General features: G+C 41.3%; 1 protein-coding gene across 1 annotated transcript in view; it reads left to right on the top strand.

The window, feature by feature from the left end:
• The window catches only part of nphp4 (nephronophthisis 4), a 163,856-nt gene that overhangs the window by 94,441 nt on the left and 49,441 nt on the right, over positions 1–19,974 (top strand). Inside the window, 4 exon segments of the mRNA XM_056385157.1 lie at positions 1,336–1,473; positions 11,071–11,228; positions 13,497–13,688; positions 16,853–17,040. Coding sequence (XP_056241132.1) covers positions 1,336–1,473; positions 11,071–11,228; positions 13,497–13,688; positions 16,853–17,040 — 676 coding nt within the window.

Raw genomic sequence — 19,974 nt, 5'->3', positions numbered from 1 at the left:
GTAGCTGTTTTTGGAGTTAAATGTTGCTCAGTGATCTTTGATTTCGGACTGTTCAACCATCGGTGCTGAAAGTCCCGATTATTAACCAATCACTCCTATTTGTGGTAAAACAGTTGCAGCTTTGTCTATGCGTCAGGAAAGTTTAGGAAACATTTGGCTTGTCATATTTTCCCGGATGAGATTTTCCTACGATCAAAAGACCAAAATAAGTTTGCTCCTGGGCTCAACCTCAGGGATGAGGTGAAGGACTCAAACATCCCTGAAGCAGCTCAGCTCCTTTGTGTAGAGAGCCAGGAGACGTGGTTTGGGCATCATTTCAAGATGCCTCCTTGTGGGCATCCATCTGGGAGAAAACCTTGGGGCAGACTCACGCCAGAGGTATAATCTATCTTGTCGAGCATGGAATGCATTGAGACCCCCCAGCAAGAGGCCGGGGGGGGGGGGGGGGGGGGGGGGGCTGAGCTCCTCCACTTCGCTGCCTCTGCTAATCCGAGCTAGATAAACAGCAGAAAACTGTGAAGATTAGAAGAATCCCATGTGAAAGTTGTCTTTTTAAAATTCTGGTCATTAGGCAGACACATTAGAAAATATGCTGAGACTTTCCTATAGTATGTCAGCCATAACTAATGAGGGTTATAAACTGTCAAGTCACAAGCATTTATCTTGAAGCCGTAAAACATAAGAAAATGAAGTGCAGTGAGAACAGTGAGGTGTCTGCGTGTATGAAAATAGAGAATTTTTTGTACCAAGATGATTACTTGGTTTGTTAAACCCAAACTGCTGAATCCACATGGATGTATTGTAGAATTCATGCTTTCACAGAGTAAAGGCAAAAGTTGTTTTGTGGCTCCAATGACTGATGGTGTCTGTTTTCCTGGAAGACAGTGGAAACAGGTTAACACGTGAGCACTGGCTGTGTTCATCCTGTGGCTGATCAAATCTTGTTTTCTGTCGTGTTCAGGTGGAGTAGTAACGCTGCTCAGCTCTTTTCACATCGTGTTCCACTATTGATAAAAGTTCACTTGATAATGATTGATGTCCCCGTTTGTTGCTCTTGTGTAACTCCTAAGACGACTGTGACGAGCAAACCACAGTAACCTTCTCTTTTGTTTCCAGTCAAAAGTCTTCGGGAGGGTGGGGGGTGACAGCGTTAAAAGGATTGTGGGTGGAGGAGCGGGTGGAGTGAGAGGGGCTTATGAGCGCCAAAGCAGTGTAATGGTGTGTTGTTGTCATCTGAGACGACACATGTGTCTCTCTGGCATTAGGAGTATTCCTGAGCCCTGTTGTTCATAATCATAATAATAACAGCAAATCATTTGCATTGTTTCTCTGCAGCTCTCACTGTCTCAGCTGGCAGCTACTTCACGCTACCCGACCATCAGCCACTCCAGCTCGGCGTTGCCGTGGCAACAGTCGTTTCCTTCTCTGCTCCATCCTTCCCCGTTGGCATCGGCCCACCAGCTGTCACATGTCGTAAGATTTCCACCCCCGTACGCTCACGCACGCACACACGCACGCACACACACACACACACACACACACACACACACACACACACACACAGACAGAGCGAAAATACACAAGCATTAAGCAAAAGGGAGTTGTAGGTACATTTACACACAATGTGCACATTCAAATACAGCAAAGTTAAAACATGGTACATACGCCTTGAACCATTCCCAAGTCTGTCATTCACTGAAGTTCAAAGACACACACACCTTTACAGTACTCTGCTCCCAGCCTCATACCATGGAGTCACACACACACACACACACACACACACACACACACACACACACACACACACACACACACACACACACACAGTCCTCTAAACTGAACTCCAGCCCTGCACACTTTTTGTCTTTGGAGCTACTGAAGCTGCTGGAGGTGCTGCAGTTGCTCCTTTTCATCTTTATAATCAAAAGAAATATTATTCTTTGACTCCACTTTTCAAATTTTTCTACAAAGGGGATTTCAAATTTTTAAAGGTACCCAGTACCCTGCATAACATTGTGCTTTGCATTCTGGGAAAATATGTTTAATCTGCCACGTCCAGGGCTACTTTTATTAATGAGTTATTCTTTTATTCCACATTTAAGCGCCTCATTTCTGTATCCGCCTCCATTTTGAAATTTAATTCGTGGCCTTTGAGGAGGTCACAGAAGTTAATTTTAATTTCACAATAGTTTTAAAAGTTTATTAAAATAATGTAGTGGACTTTTTTATGAAAGCCTATAACACCAGACCACACCACAGGACTCCAAGGAGGTCTAAACAAATGTGAGCAAGCCAAACAAATACTTCTTTTTCCTAATAGATCCCAATGAAGTAGCATAGGGATGGTAGTAGGAATAATATCCGGCTGTCTCCACTTGCTAACAAGCTTTATGCATGTGTACAAAGTTTTGTGGTTGCAGCCAGGGGACAGCAGAAATGAGAACGTCAGCTATACTGTGCTGACTGTGATAACTCAGTTGAATAATTTCCTGAATTGACGTGAGGGTAAACTGTTCACCCCCAGTTGTAGGTGTTTGCTGCTGGGAATCGGCAAACAGTCATTTTGCCTTTGAGAGCTGCCTTGTCTTTGCTAATTTAAACCATGTTCACCCACAAAGATGCATATATTTGGGAAGCAGCGCGCTGCACAGTATAAAGAGTGGTGAAATGGAGAGGAAATCATAATGCTGTAATCCTGGGATTAACCCTGAATTTTTTTTTTTTTTTTTTTCTGCTTATCAAAGTCAGTTTGCACCTTCTTGGATGATAAGCACTATGTCTCTTTGATGTAGGAGAACCGTCGTCAGAACAACACATTGCTGGTGTTTGAGCAGTGCAGGGATTTGTTTGGCTGCCTGTAAATGGTTTCAGTAGCATCACATGATGCTGAAGCGTTGGATGGTGCTGTAAACAGTTTTTTCGTACAGTGCTGGATCTCTGTTGCCCCCTTTCTTTTTCATGCCGCATCTCATTTTTAGAATTAAGTGTGTCACTCACATCCGAGCGTCCACCCTTGTGGAGTCGCAGAGTGGAATCGTTTCGGTTGTACCTGCTGTGAGCGTGTCACAGCGCTCGCTCATCACATCCCGTCTGTGAGGCCACTGGGCTGCGTGGGAAGGATTTGCAGCAGGAGACAGGACTTAAAACATTAATCGTTGCCATGGATATAACTAATGCAGCGATCTTGACCCTGCAATCCATCCAAGTGTATACTTTTAAAATGATTTTGAAAGGAATCCACATTGGCAGCTCGTGTGCTACGTTAGGCTTCACTGCAGAAATAAACTGAAAGTGTATTTACAGTTTGTTAGACAGGATTTAAATCTATAAAAAATATGGTGCATTAAAGGTGTAAAATTTTTTCCAACTTATTTTGTGTTTGCCATGCTTTATGTTGTAATTATGCAAAATCTATTCAGCCGTCCATACATTTTCTGCTGGGTTGTGATGCCCATATGTCCTTCCCCCTTCCACTTACTCCTCCTGGGGCGTCTCAGGGTGGCCCCAGTCCAGATGGGGTAAATAAATCCCCAGGTTCTCCTCCCCTGTGGATATTTTCTGGAATACTTTCATCCTCATGCGTTTTTATCACATGTCCAAACCAACTCAACTTTCACCATTCAGTGCAAACCAGCAGCAGTTCTACTCCAAAGTCCAGATGTCGGTTGCTAATTGTGTTGGTGATTACACCAAACACATGACCACAGTGAAGGGTGGGAATATAGATCGAGTAGTAAATCGAGAGCTTCGCCTTCGATCTGAGCTCCTCTCCTCTTCCTGTAACAGTCTGATCTACACACACGGTGGACTCTCTCCAAGTCAGCAGAACGATTGCTTGAGGCCCCATGATGAATTGAGGATTTGGACGGCTCTCTGCACTCCGGACTTCATGAGTCTGGAATTGCAGGGATTACTGGGCATTTGGATTCAACCTTTTCTAAGAATTTAGTTGTACTTTCAGTAACAGTAATTCAGTTTCAGTAGTTTGTCCAGTTCATGTTGTGAGGCTGATGGATTTCTCGCAGGCGAGCATCCATCTTGTCAGGCTCCGAGCTATTGGCTGGTGGCTGAACCACAGTGGTTCAGACCAATAAGTGTCAGCGAGGGAGGAACTACAGGCAGCTACAGGTGTGTCTTTGGTGTGGCGACAAGGAGACGCAACTGTTCGACAACAGTGTTAACGAAGAGGTTAACGTAGATGCTGCTATAGCATCAGTATGGAAGCAGACAAGGGCCATGCTTGCAAATATTTTATATCCCGTTATCTCGAGATAACAGGAAAATTATTTCGTTATCTTGAGAAAACAGATAAGGCAGCTTTGCTTTCTCGAGATAAAGAGAAAATTATTTCATTATCTTGACATTAAATAGCTCCGTTACCTCAAGATAACAAAATAATTATCCCGTTATCTCAAGAAAACAAAGCTCTGTTATCTCGAGATAACGAGATTAAAAAACATTTGTGAGTATGGCCTTTCTCAGCTTCCGTACATCAGTTATGTCATAGTATTTCTTCTTTGAAAGAAGAGCCGAGAACGGCGCTGAAGACTTTTCTTGATGGAAAAGTTGTTCCCACTCTTCTCCCGACTGACTTCAGCAAATGTTTGATTTAACAACTGGCTCCACTGAAGGCTGCAGAATCTGATTGGTTGACGTTAGCATGTGATAGACGGATGATTCCTTCACTCACCTGCCAAGTGTTTTTTGAACACACCTGTCCTTCGCCCAAACAGTTTCCACCGAAGCCTTCCCAGATGGTTCTGCGTAACCAACCATCTGCTGTGTCAGGTTATCGTTCAGTAGTTAAACAGATAATGTGGAAAACTCTGTGAGTGAATACAGTAAATCATTGTCTCATTCCTTCATCCTGTCGTGGGTTTAGATACGTAGTGTGGGCTTCTCCATAAGTTTTATTCATTCCCGTTTGTTATCACAGTGGATTGTAGGTGCTGTTTCAGAGCTGTTCTGGCCAGTCCACCTGTTTTTCACGCCTCAGCACAGCTAAGAAGGACTTTGTACATATTCTAACTAGACAGCAGTAGCTTTAATGGGTTTCTCCCATAATCCATATAGCTTAAGCTGTGAATCATATTGCAGGAATAATCCAGGAACTGTGGATCAGGCTTACTGGAGATAACAATAGTCAGAAGCACAACATGGCTAAAAAAAGACACAATTCAATTTGGTTTTGAAAGACTGACTAGTTCACACTATGGAAATATTGTTAAAACAACTTATCTGTTTCATAGATATCTACAACTACACTGATAGTCCAGAGTTGACAGCATCCTGTATTTTGGTATTCTTGGTTAAATGTCGAGCGACGTGCTTTCTATACATCCTGAGGTAATCGGGAGGACGGTGGTTCAATCCCCGATTAGGCAAGATACTAAACCCCAAATTGCCCCCAATGTATCGTCAGTGTGTGAGTGTGGTAGGAAAGTGCTGAAGACATAGTAAAAGCACTGTAGTGTAAAGCACTTTGACGTTTACTGGTAATTTTAATAAAACTCTTACAAGTAATTTTAGGATTAATTTTGTGTTATTTTATAAAGGAATAACACATTAATGTTGTTAGTCAGCTGGACGCCATTTTTTAATCTGTTTATCCCTCAGGTTGGGCAGGAGGAGAGAAGCTGAACTGCTTTACCATAACAACAATTTAGTTGTCTGTTAAGCTTGTTCACTTGAACATGAAGTATTTTTGGATAATTCAACCTCCCTGAAGTAAAATAATCATCAGCATCGGTTCTGAAAAGCCTCAGGGGATACGTGGCTATCAACGTAAACCAACACCTCAGAGAGAATCTGTACACTGTCAGAGTTAAAGCAAGCTGGTATCACTTTCTGGTAATTGAGGCGTAGTTGTAAATGCTTAAACGTAGTGTAACAGTTGCAGTGCACAAGTGCAGAACAGTCATGAAATGAACTGTGCAAGTTACACAGTGATATGATCTAAGGTTTGCCATAAGATACTAGTGATACCAGGCTGTAGCTGCCAAACCCCCTGAGTGTATGGGCGGGTTTTATTGCTTTATTTTATTGCTTCAACCCTTCACTGGTAAACAAATGAATGTGGTGTCTCGGGTCACATCCTGTTTCTTCTAAACTCTCGGACCATTTCTTGGGCGCAGTTGCGTTTCTCATCTTCTGCAGCTGATTCTGTACAATTCAAAAAAGAAACACTGTCAACATTAAAGCCATGGATAAGTGTGATACATTACATCCTAAATTCCACTAGCTGCCATTAGTTTTCAGTTACGATACTGTAAATGAGTTTTTGTGACATTCTCTTTGCATATATTGAGTCATTAAATCAGTCTGCGGAATTTATTGTTGAAACCTCCATTTGTCCTTCTCCATGACCTGAACACACCTGCCCATAAAAACCAATTACTCATGTGTCATTTGACAGGGTAGTCTTGATGGCAGCAGGTTCAGATACAGTATAAAGCCATTACATGGAGCCTTTTCAACTTGCGGAGGCTTCTACACCACGCACTGGCACCCTCTCAGGTTATTACAGCACAGGCTGTTTGATCAGAAGAGGAACATGGATATGTATGTTGTATCCATGTAGCAGCGTGACTTTGGTCGAGGTTATTACCAGCATGTTTGATGGAAAGCTCAATAATGTACAGCCATGCATGTCCTCTGATGGGCTGACTGAACCGTTTGCATGTATCAAAGACCAAAGGAAAAATGCTTGACTGGAAAATGACACCATTAGCACTCCTTTGCTAATTATCTGTGGTAATACCCCTCCAGCTATGTGTGTGTCAATGACAATGAAGAGGGGATTAATGTTTGCCACTAAAAATTTAGGAATGTTAAATTGATCCACAGGCATTTACTGTTATTTTTCTGCAAAAGCAAAAATGGATGACAAGAAATTATATTGTCAAACATTAGAATGTCAGTGACTGAGCTGCAGATGCAAATGCAAGAACGCATCTAAATCACAACATAATCAATAAATTGATGGCCTTTAACTCATCACTTAGCAGGGTTCCTACACGTCCTGAAAAACCTGGAAAACCAGGTTGACCAGTTTTCCAGTCATGGAAAACGCATCGAGAAATTAGAGAAAACAGTAAAATGTCCTGGAAAATGTGTAGGATGTCGTGGAAAATCATTCCAACATTGTCCGATTTTCAGGGTTAGGGTTAGGGTTTGGGGACGGCAGTATTTTGAATAGGCTGCTGTCGGTTTTGTTTGGCGGTGCTGTGAACTCACCACAAGGTCACATCACCTGCTGCAGATTGGATGATTTACAACGTTAGAGGTCGAAACTCTGAAAAAATGTAAGTTACATTACCTTTAAATGTACGTGACTGACTGTTTGCTGCCAACTGTGGTATTTTTTGTCATGTTTATAGATTAACGTCTTCTTCCCAACTTGTTTTAAACATTTAAATAACGGCTTAGCATGTTTGGTTCAGTAGCTTGCTAGCTTGTTTAGCCTCTAGCTAAAGGTTTAAGGTTTGTGGTTCAACTATGGCGGAGCTAAGGTTTTAAATGTGTGTTGACTCATTACTGAGAGTTGGATGATAATGATAATAATAATAATGAATGGGAGCCCAAATGTATGTCAGCCAAACACCGGCTAAATACTCGCTAATGGCTGGTTTAGCTTTGCTAGCATCTTTGTTAGCATCACTTCAAACACAATGCTGAGTAGTTTAGGTAAAACGGATGATAATATCACATGACATGTTTAACTGTTGTAGTGTTGTGTTATTGGTGCCCAGATAGCAACGGTTAATATAATTCTTAAGAAATAAGTGAGTCATGTTATGAATAAATAATGATAATAATTATAAATTATTGCCACAAATGTGTTATAATTTGATAATTAATTAAGCATGTAAGAGATGATTTCATAGTTACGTATAGGCAAGTATACACTGCACATATTTTAAATCAAACTTCCACACACAGGAACATATCGGTGTGTGGTGTGATTCCTGTCTTGTCTTATGAACTACATCATCACTGAAAATTTCCTGGAAAATTATTTCTAGCAAAGAGTGGGAACCCTGCTTTGTAAGCAGTCCTGTTTACATTTATCTAAATTAAAATGAGAAATCGACTGTCAATGGCACCTTGGTTAAATTAAAAGTTACCACATTTGTTCTTATTCTCATAAGTGGAAGGGACGCTGATGTTTCACAGAAAATGCATCATCTTCACTCAAAAAAATAAGTTAACGCTGCACTTTATGGGGTCCTTGGAAGTTTCCTGTAAAGAATTCAAGGGACACAGGAATGCCCTTGAAGCAAGCAAATTTTCACTTAATTGCATAGGTTGAACTGTATGCCATATAGATGTTTTTGCATGTTCTGTTGGCTGAATATAGCTTTCTCTTGGTTACACCAGCTATTAAAGTGCTCCCAATATAATTTCTTAGAATGCAAAACATTCATGTTATTTTTTTTTGGCTGGTTATATATTTATTTTAGTCAACAAATCACACGAAAAGATCAAAACCAACAATTCATTGATTCCTCTGTCTGTGTATCCAAAGCCTGATGCAGCTTATTCCTCTGAGCCATGAAGCTCCACTGTGATGTTGAACTATACAAATCAGTGATCCCCGCAACACTGAGCTGGCTCACCTGATGTTCCTTCATTAAGATGAACATCAGCATTGAGAGTCAATACCACACTCACCATCCTGCTGCCAAATTACCAGAGCATGAATGTGTATTAACTTTAGACTGAAAATAGTCCCCAACAAATACACTGTCTACTCTTATTCAAGTGGCATCTGCTAAAAACTACAGCGCCCAGTTGTTTTTGGAAATGACTGAGATTAAACGACCCACTTTGAAAGATTTACATCTTCACTGAGAACCAGTCGGCTTGGGGCCACAGCCAGAGAAGGGAAATGGAAGTAGTACTGAGAGATGAACAAACACATTGTTGGTTTTGGTCTTTTGGATTTATAAACAATCAGTATAGAATGAAATGGGCAGTTTAACAGTGTATTTGATGTATGTTAAAGCCTGATTAGAAACTGAGCGAGAGCAGATCACTGGAGTTTTGAAAGTTGCGATGAATCCAGTGCTTCACAGGAAAACCCCTGATATTCTGCTCTTTGATAGCTTGAGAAATTGCATTGGCACACCTTACCACTTAAGCTTGGTGATGTATTGTCTCCACGTCAAGTTTATTTATGGAGTATTTCCAACTTAAAGGTGTGTTGTACAGTAGAGGTCAGAAAACAAGAGACTCTAAAAGCAGATAAGATCCAGTGTAGTAAAACACTGGTGATAAAACAGCACAACACTAAAGAGACGTACAGAGAGTTAAACATCAAATCAACACACTGTAGGTAATAATTTTATCATTTTCCACTCATCATTTGGAATTAACAAAAGCAGAGCACATGCCATCGTGTTTATCTTTGGCTACTAAACGTCTTGATTTACAGTGTTTATAGTTCTAAATCAATTATAATCCAGGAGAGTTACTTCCTGTGGATCTGAACACTGACTCACATCCTGAACAAGGATATGATAAACACTCCAGTAATGAGTCGACCACAGGCCCAGGTGAACCTGAAAGAGGCTATATTATGTCCCCTGTGACATGTGACTCCTGTGTATCCAAGACCATTATTTCTCCAAATAAGTATAGTGTTGGAGGAGCCAGAGTATTAAACCATTTCCAGAATCAGTTCTGACAAATCCACTACGAGCTTTCTCTCTCGCTGCCACTTCTCTTTGACCCGAGCCTCCACAAAACAGTTTTACTTTCCGTGTAATTTTCATGCATCCAGATGCCAATTATTTATAATGAAGTCCTGGCTGGATTCCTGGCTGTACTTAAGTGCAGTCATTTCTTGATGCTGCCTTTGACCACACTTTTGTACAATCAACTTCTGACTTAATAGAGGCGTTGGCTATCTGTGATTCTGTAAAATGCTGATGAATATGATCTCAGTGGATGGTAGGGAGTCTTCTAAGTGACTACTGGTGGGGAAAAAATCTAGTGCGTGGCTATAGAGTAACAAAAATTATGTACTGCTATATTGCAGCAATACTACCGATGATATACTGTATATTCCAGCCACTAGTGGCAGCACTGTGAGCACCGCTGCTGAGCAACGCTGCAGTCGGGGATGAGGAAGAAATCCTGCACCATGGCTGCAGTGGAAAAGTCTTACTCTCACTGAGTGAAATGACCTGGAAGTATCTGAGCAACAGCCACGATAAGAGCTGGTCCAATTCTCTAAATGATAAGGACAGGAGCTTCAATGCTTCCTATCTTATCTCCTTAAGCATAGGAAACACTGGTACTTCCTTTATGAAAAGGAAAGGAGAAAATGCCATCCCACAATTCCTTGCTGCAGCAACATTCAAAGCAATGTACCATTGTAGTTTCACAACAGCAGACCCATGTAAATGTAGAAACAACAGAACATCTGTTTTATGTTTGTGACACAATTCAAAACTTATGGAAATCCTTGTCTGATTGTCTGAGCTGCAAATCCATAAATGTAGTTATTCTCTAGAAAGATAAGCATCATCATAAATATCTATACATAAATGTTTCAAAACTCGGCTTACTGCACTAAAAGAATAATTTTTCCCTATTTAACAAGTGTATTTAAAAAAAAAAAAGGAAAACTCTAAATAGGCCTACTTATGTCTGAATATAATCCTTTCTGTCCCTTTACTCAGTTGCTTATTGTTATTGAATTATTACTTTAAAGGCTTTTTTTACATTTCTTTCACATTATCTTGTACATTGTGTTTCTGGTTAGTGAGCATTTATTGTCCATGTGTTATAAATGAAGTTTGTTAAAAAAAATTCCTAATGAAAGTGCAGTTGGATTCCTTTCTGACCGCAACCCATCTTTGATTTGAGATGGTTTGTGTTAACTTGAATCAAAGAGCTTTTCTTTTTTTTTTTTTTTGTTACTTTTTCATTGCATTTCTTTCACCATTAACTGAAACATCAGCATGGACTGCAGAAACCTGCACTTTAGCTTTCCTGGCTTCTTTATACATATTGACTAAAAACTTTCCATTCTTGCTTCTGTATCATCCCATGGTGCTCCAGGCCTGCTCAGCCGTCAGCAACATCGCCCACCTGGAGATGGGCCTTCAGCGGGAAGAGGACGTGTCACCTTCAGCTCAGAACGAAGGAGACCAACTTCAGGAGCTGCCCTTCACACCTGTCCATGCCCCTGTCATCACCCTGGGGATGAATGTGCCAAGGTGAGCCCTTCTTATAGTCTGCGTCTGATATGGGCAATGAGCTGTCCCAGAAAATAAAGAGGTGTTTATGCTGTAAAACCTCCATGATGGTTAGTGATAGTTGCATGGAAAAAGTAAGAATAAAATTAATGGACAGTCTTCATAAAACATGCTGGACATTATTTCTTTGCTAAGTCCAGTATCTGGGACCAGACCAGAAACCACGCCTGATCCTGTGTGAGGAGAAGGGAAAATACCGCTGCATGTATGTTAGTGTTGGCATCAGCTGTGTCATCTGAATCGCAATAAAGAGGCCAGCTGCTGTGAGGCCTTAAGCGCTGCCCAGTATAATGATAGATGCTTGTGATGGTTAACCTTGAAAATCCATAAGCTGAATACTGACTTGAGTGGATTTTAATTGTTGGTCCGTGTTTCAGTGTGAAAAAGGCGTTTTCTGGCGTTTTTTAGCCAGATGAAACAAGCCCCACCTGGACGTCCTAGATTATACATATGAAGCTCGAGTTTATAAAACAAATTTTTTTTTTTTCCTGGTTGTATTTTCTGTGATCAGTTCCCCACTAAAGTCTCTGGTTTGATGAACTTCTCCACTACAGCATGTGAGTGTGATCTGAGTGTTATTTAATAGGAAACGTTATAGGATGAAGTCACTTTAAACTTCCTCTTAACTTGTTACTGTTTTATCGGCCCCTGTATCTCGGTGTCAACACTAGTACAGTCCTTCATTACCACAATAGTTCACTGTCTCGCTATCTACAGAGGGGTATCGATCGGCTCACTAATTGGCAGCATGTGTGCACTGGGCAGTACAGCAGTGTTGTCAGTAAGTAGGAGAATTCAGCTCCGATCCAATTTAAAGAAATTGTTTTGTCAGCCTTTACATTCCACTTTGGGGTAATGGTCTCAGCGTTGTTTGCTAGTGTGAAAATTCATGATTAAATCCAGCTGCAAGGGAGACGTTTTGGATTTGATTTAGTGGAGCAGAATGCAGTGAAATGAGCTCACAGTTTACACGCAGCTAATAATAGAGATCGGAGAGGATATCATAATGGCTGCGGAAATGCAGCAGGGTCTGCTGAGGTGCGACACCAACTGAGAATGCACACCCTGTAAATAATGGGCACGGTAACTCAGAAACAAGGCATTGCATTAGTACAGAGAGTCTGTAAATAAGCAGCTGGCATCAAAACAGTTTCCCAATCCCAGAGTTTGGATCCAGACACGATGCTGTTCAGTTCAGTGGGTTGAATCATCTCTGCCTCTTCACTCGGAGCCAAAACATCTTTTTGACTGTTTTTGGTTTGGAATGACCCACTTCTCTGAAGAGAACAATGAAGTCTAAAGAAGTTTAATTGAAGTTGCTGTGCATATCTGATTGAGCCTCTTTTGAAATAAAAATGATGGCTTGAATATTAATCTACTGGGGCTAAATTAAGATATAAGTCTGAGAGAGGGAAAGCATGAAATTGACACAGCCGCAGAGGAAAAGCCAATCAAATATCTTTATTGTTGTTGCCTTAATTAGTTTGATCAAAGCTTTTCTCTCTCACAGATTTGCCGCCGTGGCCTCGACTGTTTACCGACTGGACACAGGCAGCGTCACTGTTATGATAAGCACCAGCATCATTTTTCTGTGCATGCACTATAGCCGGCCATCTGTGCGCTGTGTTTATCATACCCACAGTGTCTGGTGTCAGCGTTGAAAGTATAAGTTATGAATGTTTCCATAGTTGCAGAAAAACAGGTGGCCACTATGATTAGAGGTAAATGCCAATTATACTAGAAAATCCTGAGGGAGCACTTTGGCACCCATTCTCTCTCCACTCTAAGTGTTTATGTGGTGCTGCTGCTTAACAGACATCTCTGACATACTCATCCTGTATAATCACCGTCTCATCACGGTTTTTTTCTCAAGTCCTGTCGGACATTGAAATTCAGGTTCAGTGCAAATAGGATGAAGTGAGTAAAGTGAAGTTATCTCCCAAAGGATAAACATTTTGAGTCAGGATGGAAGTGATCCAAGACGAATAGCGCTGGGTCTAAAATGATAAAACAGCATCGTATTCCACTTGGAGCCAAATGTTTTTTCTGCCTCATTTACAAACACAAATCACCCGAGTGAGGCCAGTGCAGCGGGGAATAAAAACATTACATCCTGCTGCTCGTAAAGCATCAAGAGCAGCGTTCACTCAAATCTTTTCAGCGTGGTGAATGATTGATGTGCACTCATGGATCTGCAGCTTTTTCTCTAATTTAACCCTTCTTCTGTAGATCCTGCTCAGTCAGCTCCAGGAGCTCGCTCGCCCACCTCTACTCTGCTGGCTTCCCAGAGATTATGGACTGCAGCGGGCAGGTGGCAGAAGTCCTGGATCCCACAGAGCCCGTGCCCTTTGACCCCCAGCGTGAAGAAACAGACCTCCTACAGGGAAACCTGCTGGTGTTCCAGTTTCTGGCGTTTACCAGGTGAGGCCTGCGGCGCTGGGTCATGCGAGGCTGCAGTGCAGCTATTGACTGACAGCAGCAGCAGCAGCAGCAGCTCATGTTGTGAGGTTGTGCACAGTGTATCTGCTGTTGTCATAGAGATCAGTATAAATTTAGCCTGTGTGCTATGACAGGTCACATGTGATTATTTGTTTCTGGAGTGTTGCTGTAAATATAATTATTTCTGTTTCCAGAAATGTCACAATTGCTGTGTTGTAAGTGAAAGAGAGCGGCCACTGACTTGACAGCAGTTTAGTCACTCGCCATTGAACTGTACACAAGAAAAGATCCATCTTTTATTATCTGACAGCCAAGGACGACGCCTACTCAGCCTACCTTCACATTTCTGTTTTTAAATGTTTTTTTTATTTGCAGACAGATTTCAGTGCATTTAAACCAGGCATACATTCTTGCCACTCATCCTCCACTCTTATGTCAAGTGCACACACACACACACACACACACTCACAATTTCAGAATAACATGTGAACACATTTCCCGTCAGCGACCCATCACAAAAACCCTGGAGCCAACGTCCCCTCTGTCAAGGGCTGACAGTAGAGGGGGGCTCCTGATGGATGGGCACAAAACACACCACTCTTCGTGTCCTTCCATCTCGTCAACAGCTCTGTCAGCAGTTTGATAAACCCAATTCACATATGTCCTGTTCATCATAGACTCACTATCACCAGGCCTCCTGTGCACCAGCCTCCAGTCTCTGTATTAACTTGCTGTTAGTGACGTGATGCACAATGCTCCTGTCAGTGCTGTGTGAGAGTAGGTAGATCTGCTTTCAGTTACAATTCATATATATATATATATATATATATATATATATATATATACACACATACATATATATAAAAGTACTTCTTGTATGTTAATAGATGCCATTAACTTCACATAGATTCACCTCAGGTTGCTCTAAACTTGAGAGATGGGGAGATGATAGCAGAGTTATTGATGTCCAGAAACTTATTCCTCATGATTTTTTTTTTTTATTGAGTAACAGCTACATACTCTTTGCCTCTTTCGTGAAACTCACAGGTTTCAGTGAGAAATATTGCACCTGTATGTAGATGGATGGATGGACGGATGGATGGATGGATGGATGGATGGATAGATAGATAGATAGATGACTTTATTAATTCTCTGAGGGAAATTAAAATGTCATTGCAGATGAGTTAAAATACAATGAAATACAGTAAAATACAAAGACAAAAATACACAGGATTCAAGTAAACAATAAAAATGAGAGGTATGTGTTCATATGGACCAAAGTGCAGGGGTGTTTAGATGAATTATAGAGATGCAATATAGAGAATGTGAATGTGCTCTTAAGTTTGTCTGCCTCTTAAAGGATAATCGTGTTTTGCGGACGTGATGACATAATTAAGAGGAAGTCAGACAGAGCGAGGAACACAAGCAGTCAGACAGGTTGTAAACAAAAATCCCCAGGTTAGACAAAATATTCCCTAAACGTCACAGTTTACACACTGACTTCCTGATTCGACCGGAGAGGTCAGTAATGACGTGTTTCCTACCTCCAGCTTTCCTCAGCAGAGCATGACTCTCCTGTTTACTCCAAACTGGCTGGCAATTAAGTCACTTCCTGACTGCGGGCGAGTTGGAAGCAGGTTTGGTAGTAAAAACTTATTACATTGTCAGATTACAACAGCAAATATTTAAAGCCTCTAGGTAAGGAGCAGCTCTGTGGTATTATCATTTGGAGACAATAAAACAAAACAGATATTTTAATATCAGAAAGTTTGGATTTTTACTGTAGTTTGTGTTCTGTGATGTTATGAAATCTTATTTGATTCCTCTAGTTCTGTATCATGGCACCTTAAGGCAACCTGAAACTACAATCTAGAACATAAACTGTGTATCTTTGTGGCTCGCTGTAGAGTGGGGTGGGGGGTGGGGTTACTTCATAATTATGACAAACAGGTATGGCAGGCTGGGGTTTAGGCAGCAGAAGCAGTGGCACTTAGGCAAGCGGGGAGCCTGTGGATAGGCAGTGTAATTTCTACCTCTCACCCGGGCGCCATAATTATCAATCTTGTCTGTTTACAGAATGAATATTAATGCCGGCTCCTCTGTGAAGATGGAGCACGGCCGCATCTTTAACAGTGGAATATCAGAGCGTGTGATTGACTGGGAGGTCACACACCGCTCTTATTAGATTCCACTTTGAAATCTGCAACACTGACGGCCTGTCCTTGGTGGCGGGGAGCCTCCAGCGCTCCCCGCCTGTTTTCAAACGCCTCTCTCTTTTTTCCCTCATTATTGAAAAACCCGATGACTGATTGCTTATCTATTCATCAGACAGAAACAGAAAGGAGCTCATCCTGAAGCTCGCTCTTTATTTAACGTGTGCGTGCTAATATTGAGTAGGCTCATTGGGACTTTTTGTGGGCCATCCACAGTCTGAAGTGTGTGTGTTTAGATTTGTGTGTGTGTGTGTGTGTGAAATCACACTCAGAGGGTGGTGTTTGTGTGAAAAGGAATACACACCACCAGCAGGTTCTCGTAGTCATGGAGACTTTTTTTTTCTCCATAGGAGTCATAGTAAACAAAAAAGAACTTTGTGTTAACAGAGAACCAAGAATAAAACCATATTTAGATTTTTTCTGTCTGCTACGCATCTAATAACACGTTTTCACACTGGCTTCAGTTTTGAAGAAGCCCAGCGATCCACTTATTATGAATCAAAGGTGTAATGCGTAGTTTACATTTCCTCAATGAGTGGTACAAATTACTGCCACTTTTAAGGTTAGCCCTTTCATTTCTAATCCACATTTTGATTATAGGGTTTTCACATTTAAGTAGCTGTAAAGCTGAATTACCAGCTCTGCTATAGGACGTGAATGAAATGCATATTTGATTTTTTTTTTTTTTTCCTGTAATTGTCTGTAAATCATTAATTGAAATGTGATTTACTCTCCCAGCTTTTAATGATGCATACCTCTCCAGTCCCCACATATATTTTGTAATTAGGGAAAAAAATCACAGATAACATTTAATTGATAATATTCATGATAGTGAATCAACCACTTGTGCATTTATTTACATGCACTTTACTGTTGATGTTGATGTTGCACTGAGCACTCGTTATTTTTCTGAATAATCGTGTCTTTTGACAGAACACCAGCGGCGGGTGTCGGTCCTGACTGGCCTGACAACATCCACTTCACCTTCCACTTTTACCGCTTCCCACCGGTCACATCGCAGCAGCTCAAACTACTGACCAGGGACAAGGTTCAACACAAAACTAGCGATCCACTTCCCTGTGTCCTGGCCTCCATCAACAAAGATGGCACTGTCAGCTCAGGTAAGGATCCACCGCTGCAAAAAAGAAGTATATATATGTGTGTGTGTGTGTGTGTGTGTGTGTGTGTGTGTGTGTGTGTGTGTGTGTGTGTGTGTGTGTGTGTGTGTGTGTGTGTGTGTGTGGTTCATTTCCTCACTGAGGTGGAGAGTCAAGGCACTCCATGCACTTTAAGTGTTTTAAATACGACTTGTACAATTAAAGTTTTAAGATTTAGTAATAATAATCCTTCGGGAGTCTACGGAGGATTTTCGCTGTTCCCGCCCTCACCGCTTTGTCGCGAAGCGTGGCTCCTGTCACCTTGGCCACCTTGACAACATGTAACTTCTTTTCACCTTGGTTTTAACAGTTGTACCGTTCGCTGTCGAACTGAGCTGAAACCCAATACTTACATTTAACAGTGTAATCCTTGGGCTCTCTTGTCAGTGTTGTTTGCTTTTATTACTGGCGCAATGAATCTTGGGATAGATTGGGATCCTTCGTTGCTCAGGAAAAGAGGGACGCATTTCTCGGCCGCATTTCAACCAGTCTTCGAAATGGGACAGTGTAGTCGCCACGGTGACGCAATCGGCCTTCAAATGCTGCCTCTGAAGGATGCAGCCCCTGAACCGGGACACATCTTTACTCTTCCAACCGCCATTGGCTTCCATTCATATTAGCACAGTATGAAACGGCAGTGACTATGTTGTCACTGCATGGTTTTACAGTGGAGAACGTGAACTGACAAAACACATGCTGTTTGGTGCATTCGTGGCCATGTCAGAAGGTGGAGAAAAAAACGTATTGTAAGCTCAGTTACAGACAGTGGACATACATCAGGCTGTGAGTTGTGTTGCTGCTGCTCTCCAGGTGAACATGGTGCAGCCGGCGCCTACAGACTCTGAGCTCGTTCCATTATGCTCCGTGATGTTCTCGGACGCTGAGGCACTTCTCTTTCAATCAGCCGAGCGAGCGCTGATTGATGTCAAGTCTATTCATGTAGCAACTAATGAAATGGAAGAGATATTACAGCTTCTGACAGAGCGTGATATTGAACACACAAACAACCCCCCCCACCCCCCACACCCCCTCTCTGGTTCCTACACCTACCCATATTCTTCATTCCCCAGCCACACACTCCGGTCCAACTCCATCAATATTTCTCTGTCTGTTCCTGCGTCTCTTCAGTGTGCTCTTCCACAAAGCCCTCCTACATTCACACAGATCCTTTCCATAAATTCTGAGGCTAAGACCCTTTTCCACTTTTCTTCCTGCCAACTGCTGAACTTCTTATTTCCAAGGATTAAGCGCTAATTAGGTTCATTCGCAGCTTCTCTCCCAGGTAATTGTTTCTTCTGGTTTCAAAACCTGACTCATCTGTCTTTAGTAGCTTTTACGTTGATAACCCACAAAAATACTGTAAATTTAAATGCTATCTACAAACAGATAAGAGCTGTCCTTTCTGTAAATATGTTATTGTAGTTTGTCATGAAACAGCTGCTCAAAAAGATTAAACTTGAGTGGATTCAGAAGAAATGGTGCCATCACATCAAATCTGTTTTTATTTTATTTTATTTGCAAACCCATTACAAGCAGCTATGAGAAAACGTCATGAACATTTGGAAGTTTTTGTCGTAATTGCTCCCTAGATTACAAGTTTCATCAGTTGAATATATCAGATTACAAACAAAGGCAGAACAAACAATTACAACAGCAACTGGAGATTCTCTGTGTCTGATTTCATTGGAGAGATTGTAATTTGGTTTAATGTTACTGATGTTTACACAACAGTAATATAATCAGAGTGATGTGAGATAAAAAGAAAACAAAAGGGAGAAAATGACTGAAAACTGATATTAATTCTTATCTCTGTGCAATTACTTGTTAAAGTAGGAAAAACAACAGACAAAACACTTGTGTTTAGACGATTAGTCAGATAAAAACTGCCTTAAAACGGCCATATTTTCCTCTTCTCTTGTGTTTTATTTGAAGTGTTGATCCATAATATTTGTGGTTTTAAGAATCAAAAACCATCTCAATGTAGTTTTACATCTCCTCTCTCAAGCTTCTCTCTGGAGCTTTGACTGTTTTTCTGAGTTAATCGAATAGAAAAATATTAGATTTCAGGTAAACAAGAAACCAAATCCTGCAAGGTTTGGATGGGGGGTCCAGGAGGGCGGGGCTTGGTGACTGCTTTGTTGTGACATCACAAAGTTCCAGAAGTGCTGACGGCTGGTTTTAAGGCTCAGTTTCTGAATACAGGCTGTGTGCATTTCTCTGTGGACTGAGGCTTTGATACTTTCACAGCATTAGTATAGAACCTAGACCTGATCTATAATCAAAATACACATGGACATCTGCTTTTAGACGATACAGGACCTTTAACGACATCATGGACAAGCTTTTGACATAATTTAAGTCAAATGTTTTGAAAGAAAAAGTTCAGTGGTTTATCACTGTAGCCTTTCTTGGACTGACATGACCACTGGCTTAGAGCAGTATAGTTTATATTGTTCGCTAATGTAGGCAAACTTTAGATCAATGCTTGTGCTACTGTCATCTTTAAGCTTGAGAATCATTTTCATGGTTTCATCACAAAATTGAAAAAAGAGACAAACACACTGCACTTCACCAGAAGATACTGTATGTCTTTTATTTACTTTTGCTAGCCTCATTCCAGTCTTCAGTTAGGTCTCCTAATGATGGTGTCCGTAGCCCCAACCGATACTGACTCAGGTGACATCACCTGAGGACATTAATCCGGCTTCCTGCTGCTCCCTCTGGAGCCACAACAGGCGCTTACACAACTTTTTCACAGATGTAGCAGTTCTTCCGGAGACCTGTTCACAAACTGTGACGTGTAAAATCAATGATAATTGCAATAATCAATACTTGTAGCTTCAACCTAGACTGTCACAACATTAAATTGACTGTTCAACAGCAGTTCACTTATTGTAT

The sequence above is a fragment of the Seriola aureovittata genome, chromosome 9 (genome assembly GCF_021018895.1).
Source record: "Seriola aureovittata isolate HTS-2021-v1 ecotype China chromosome 9, ASM2101889v1, whole genome shotgun sequence".
NCBI classification, from domain to species: domain Eukaryota; kingdom Metazoa; phylum Chordata; class Actinopteri; order Carangiformes; family Carangidae; genus Seriola; species Seriola aureovittata.
The sequence above is the reverse complement of the archived record's forward strand: the minus strand, read 5'-3'. Positions and strand labels throughout refer to the sequence as shown.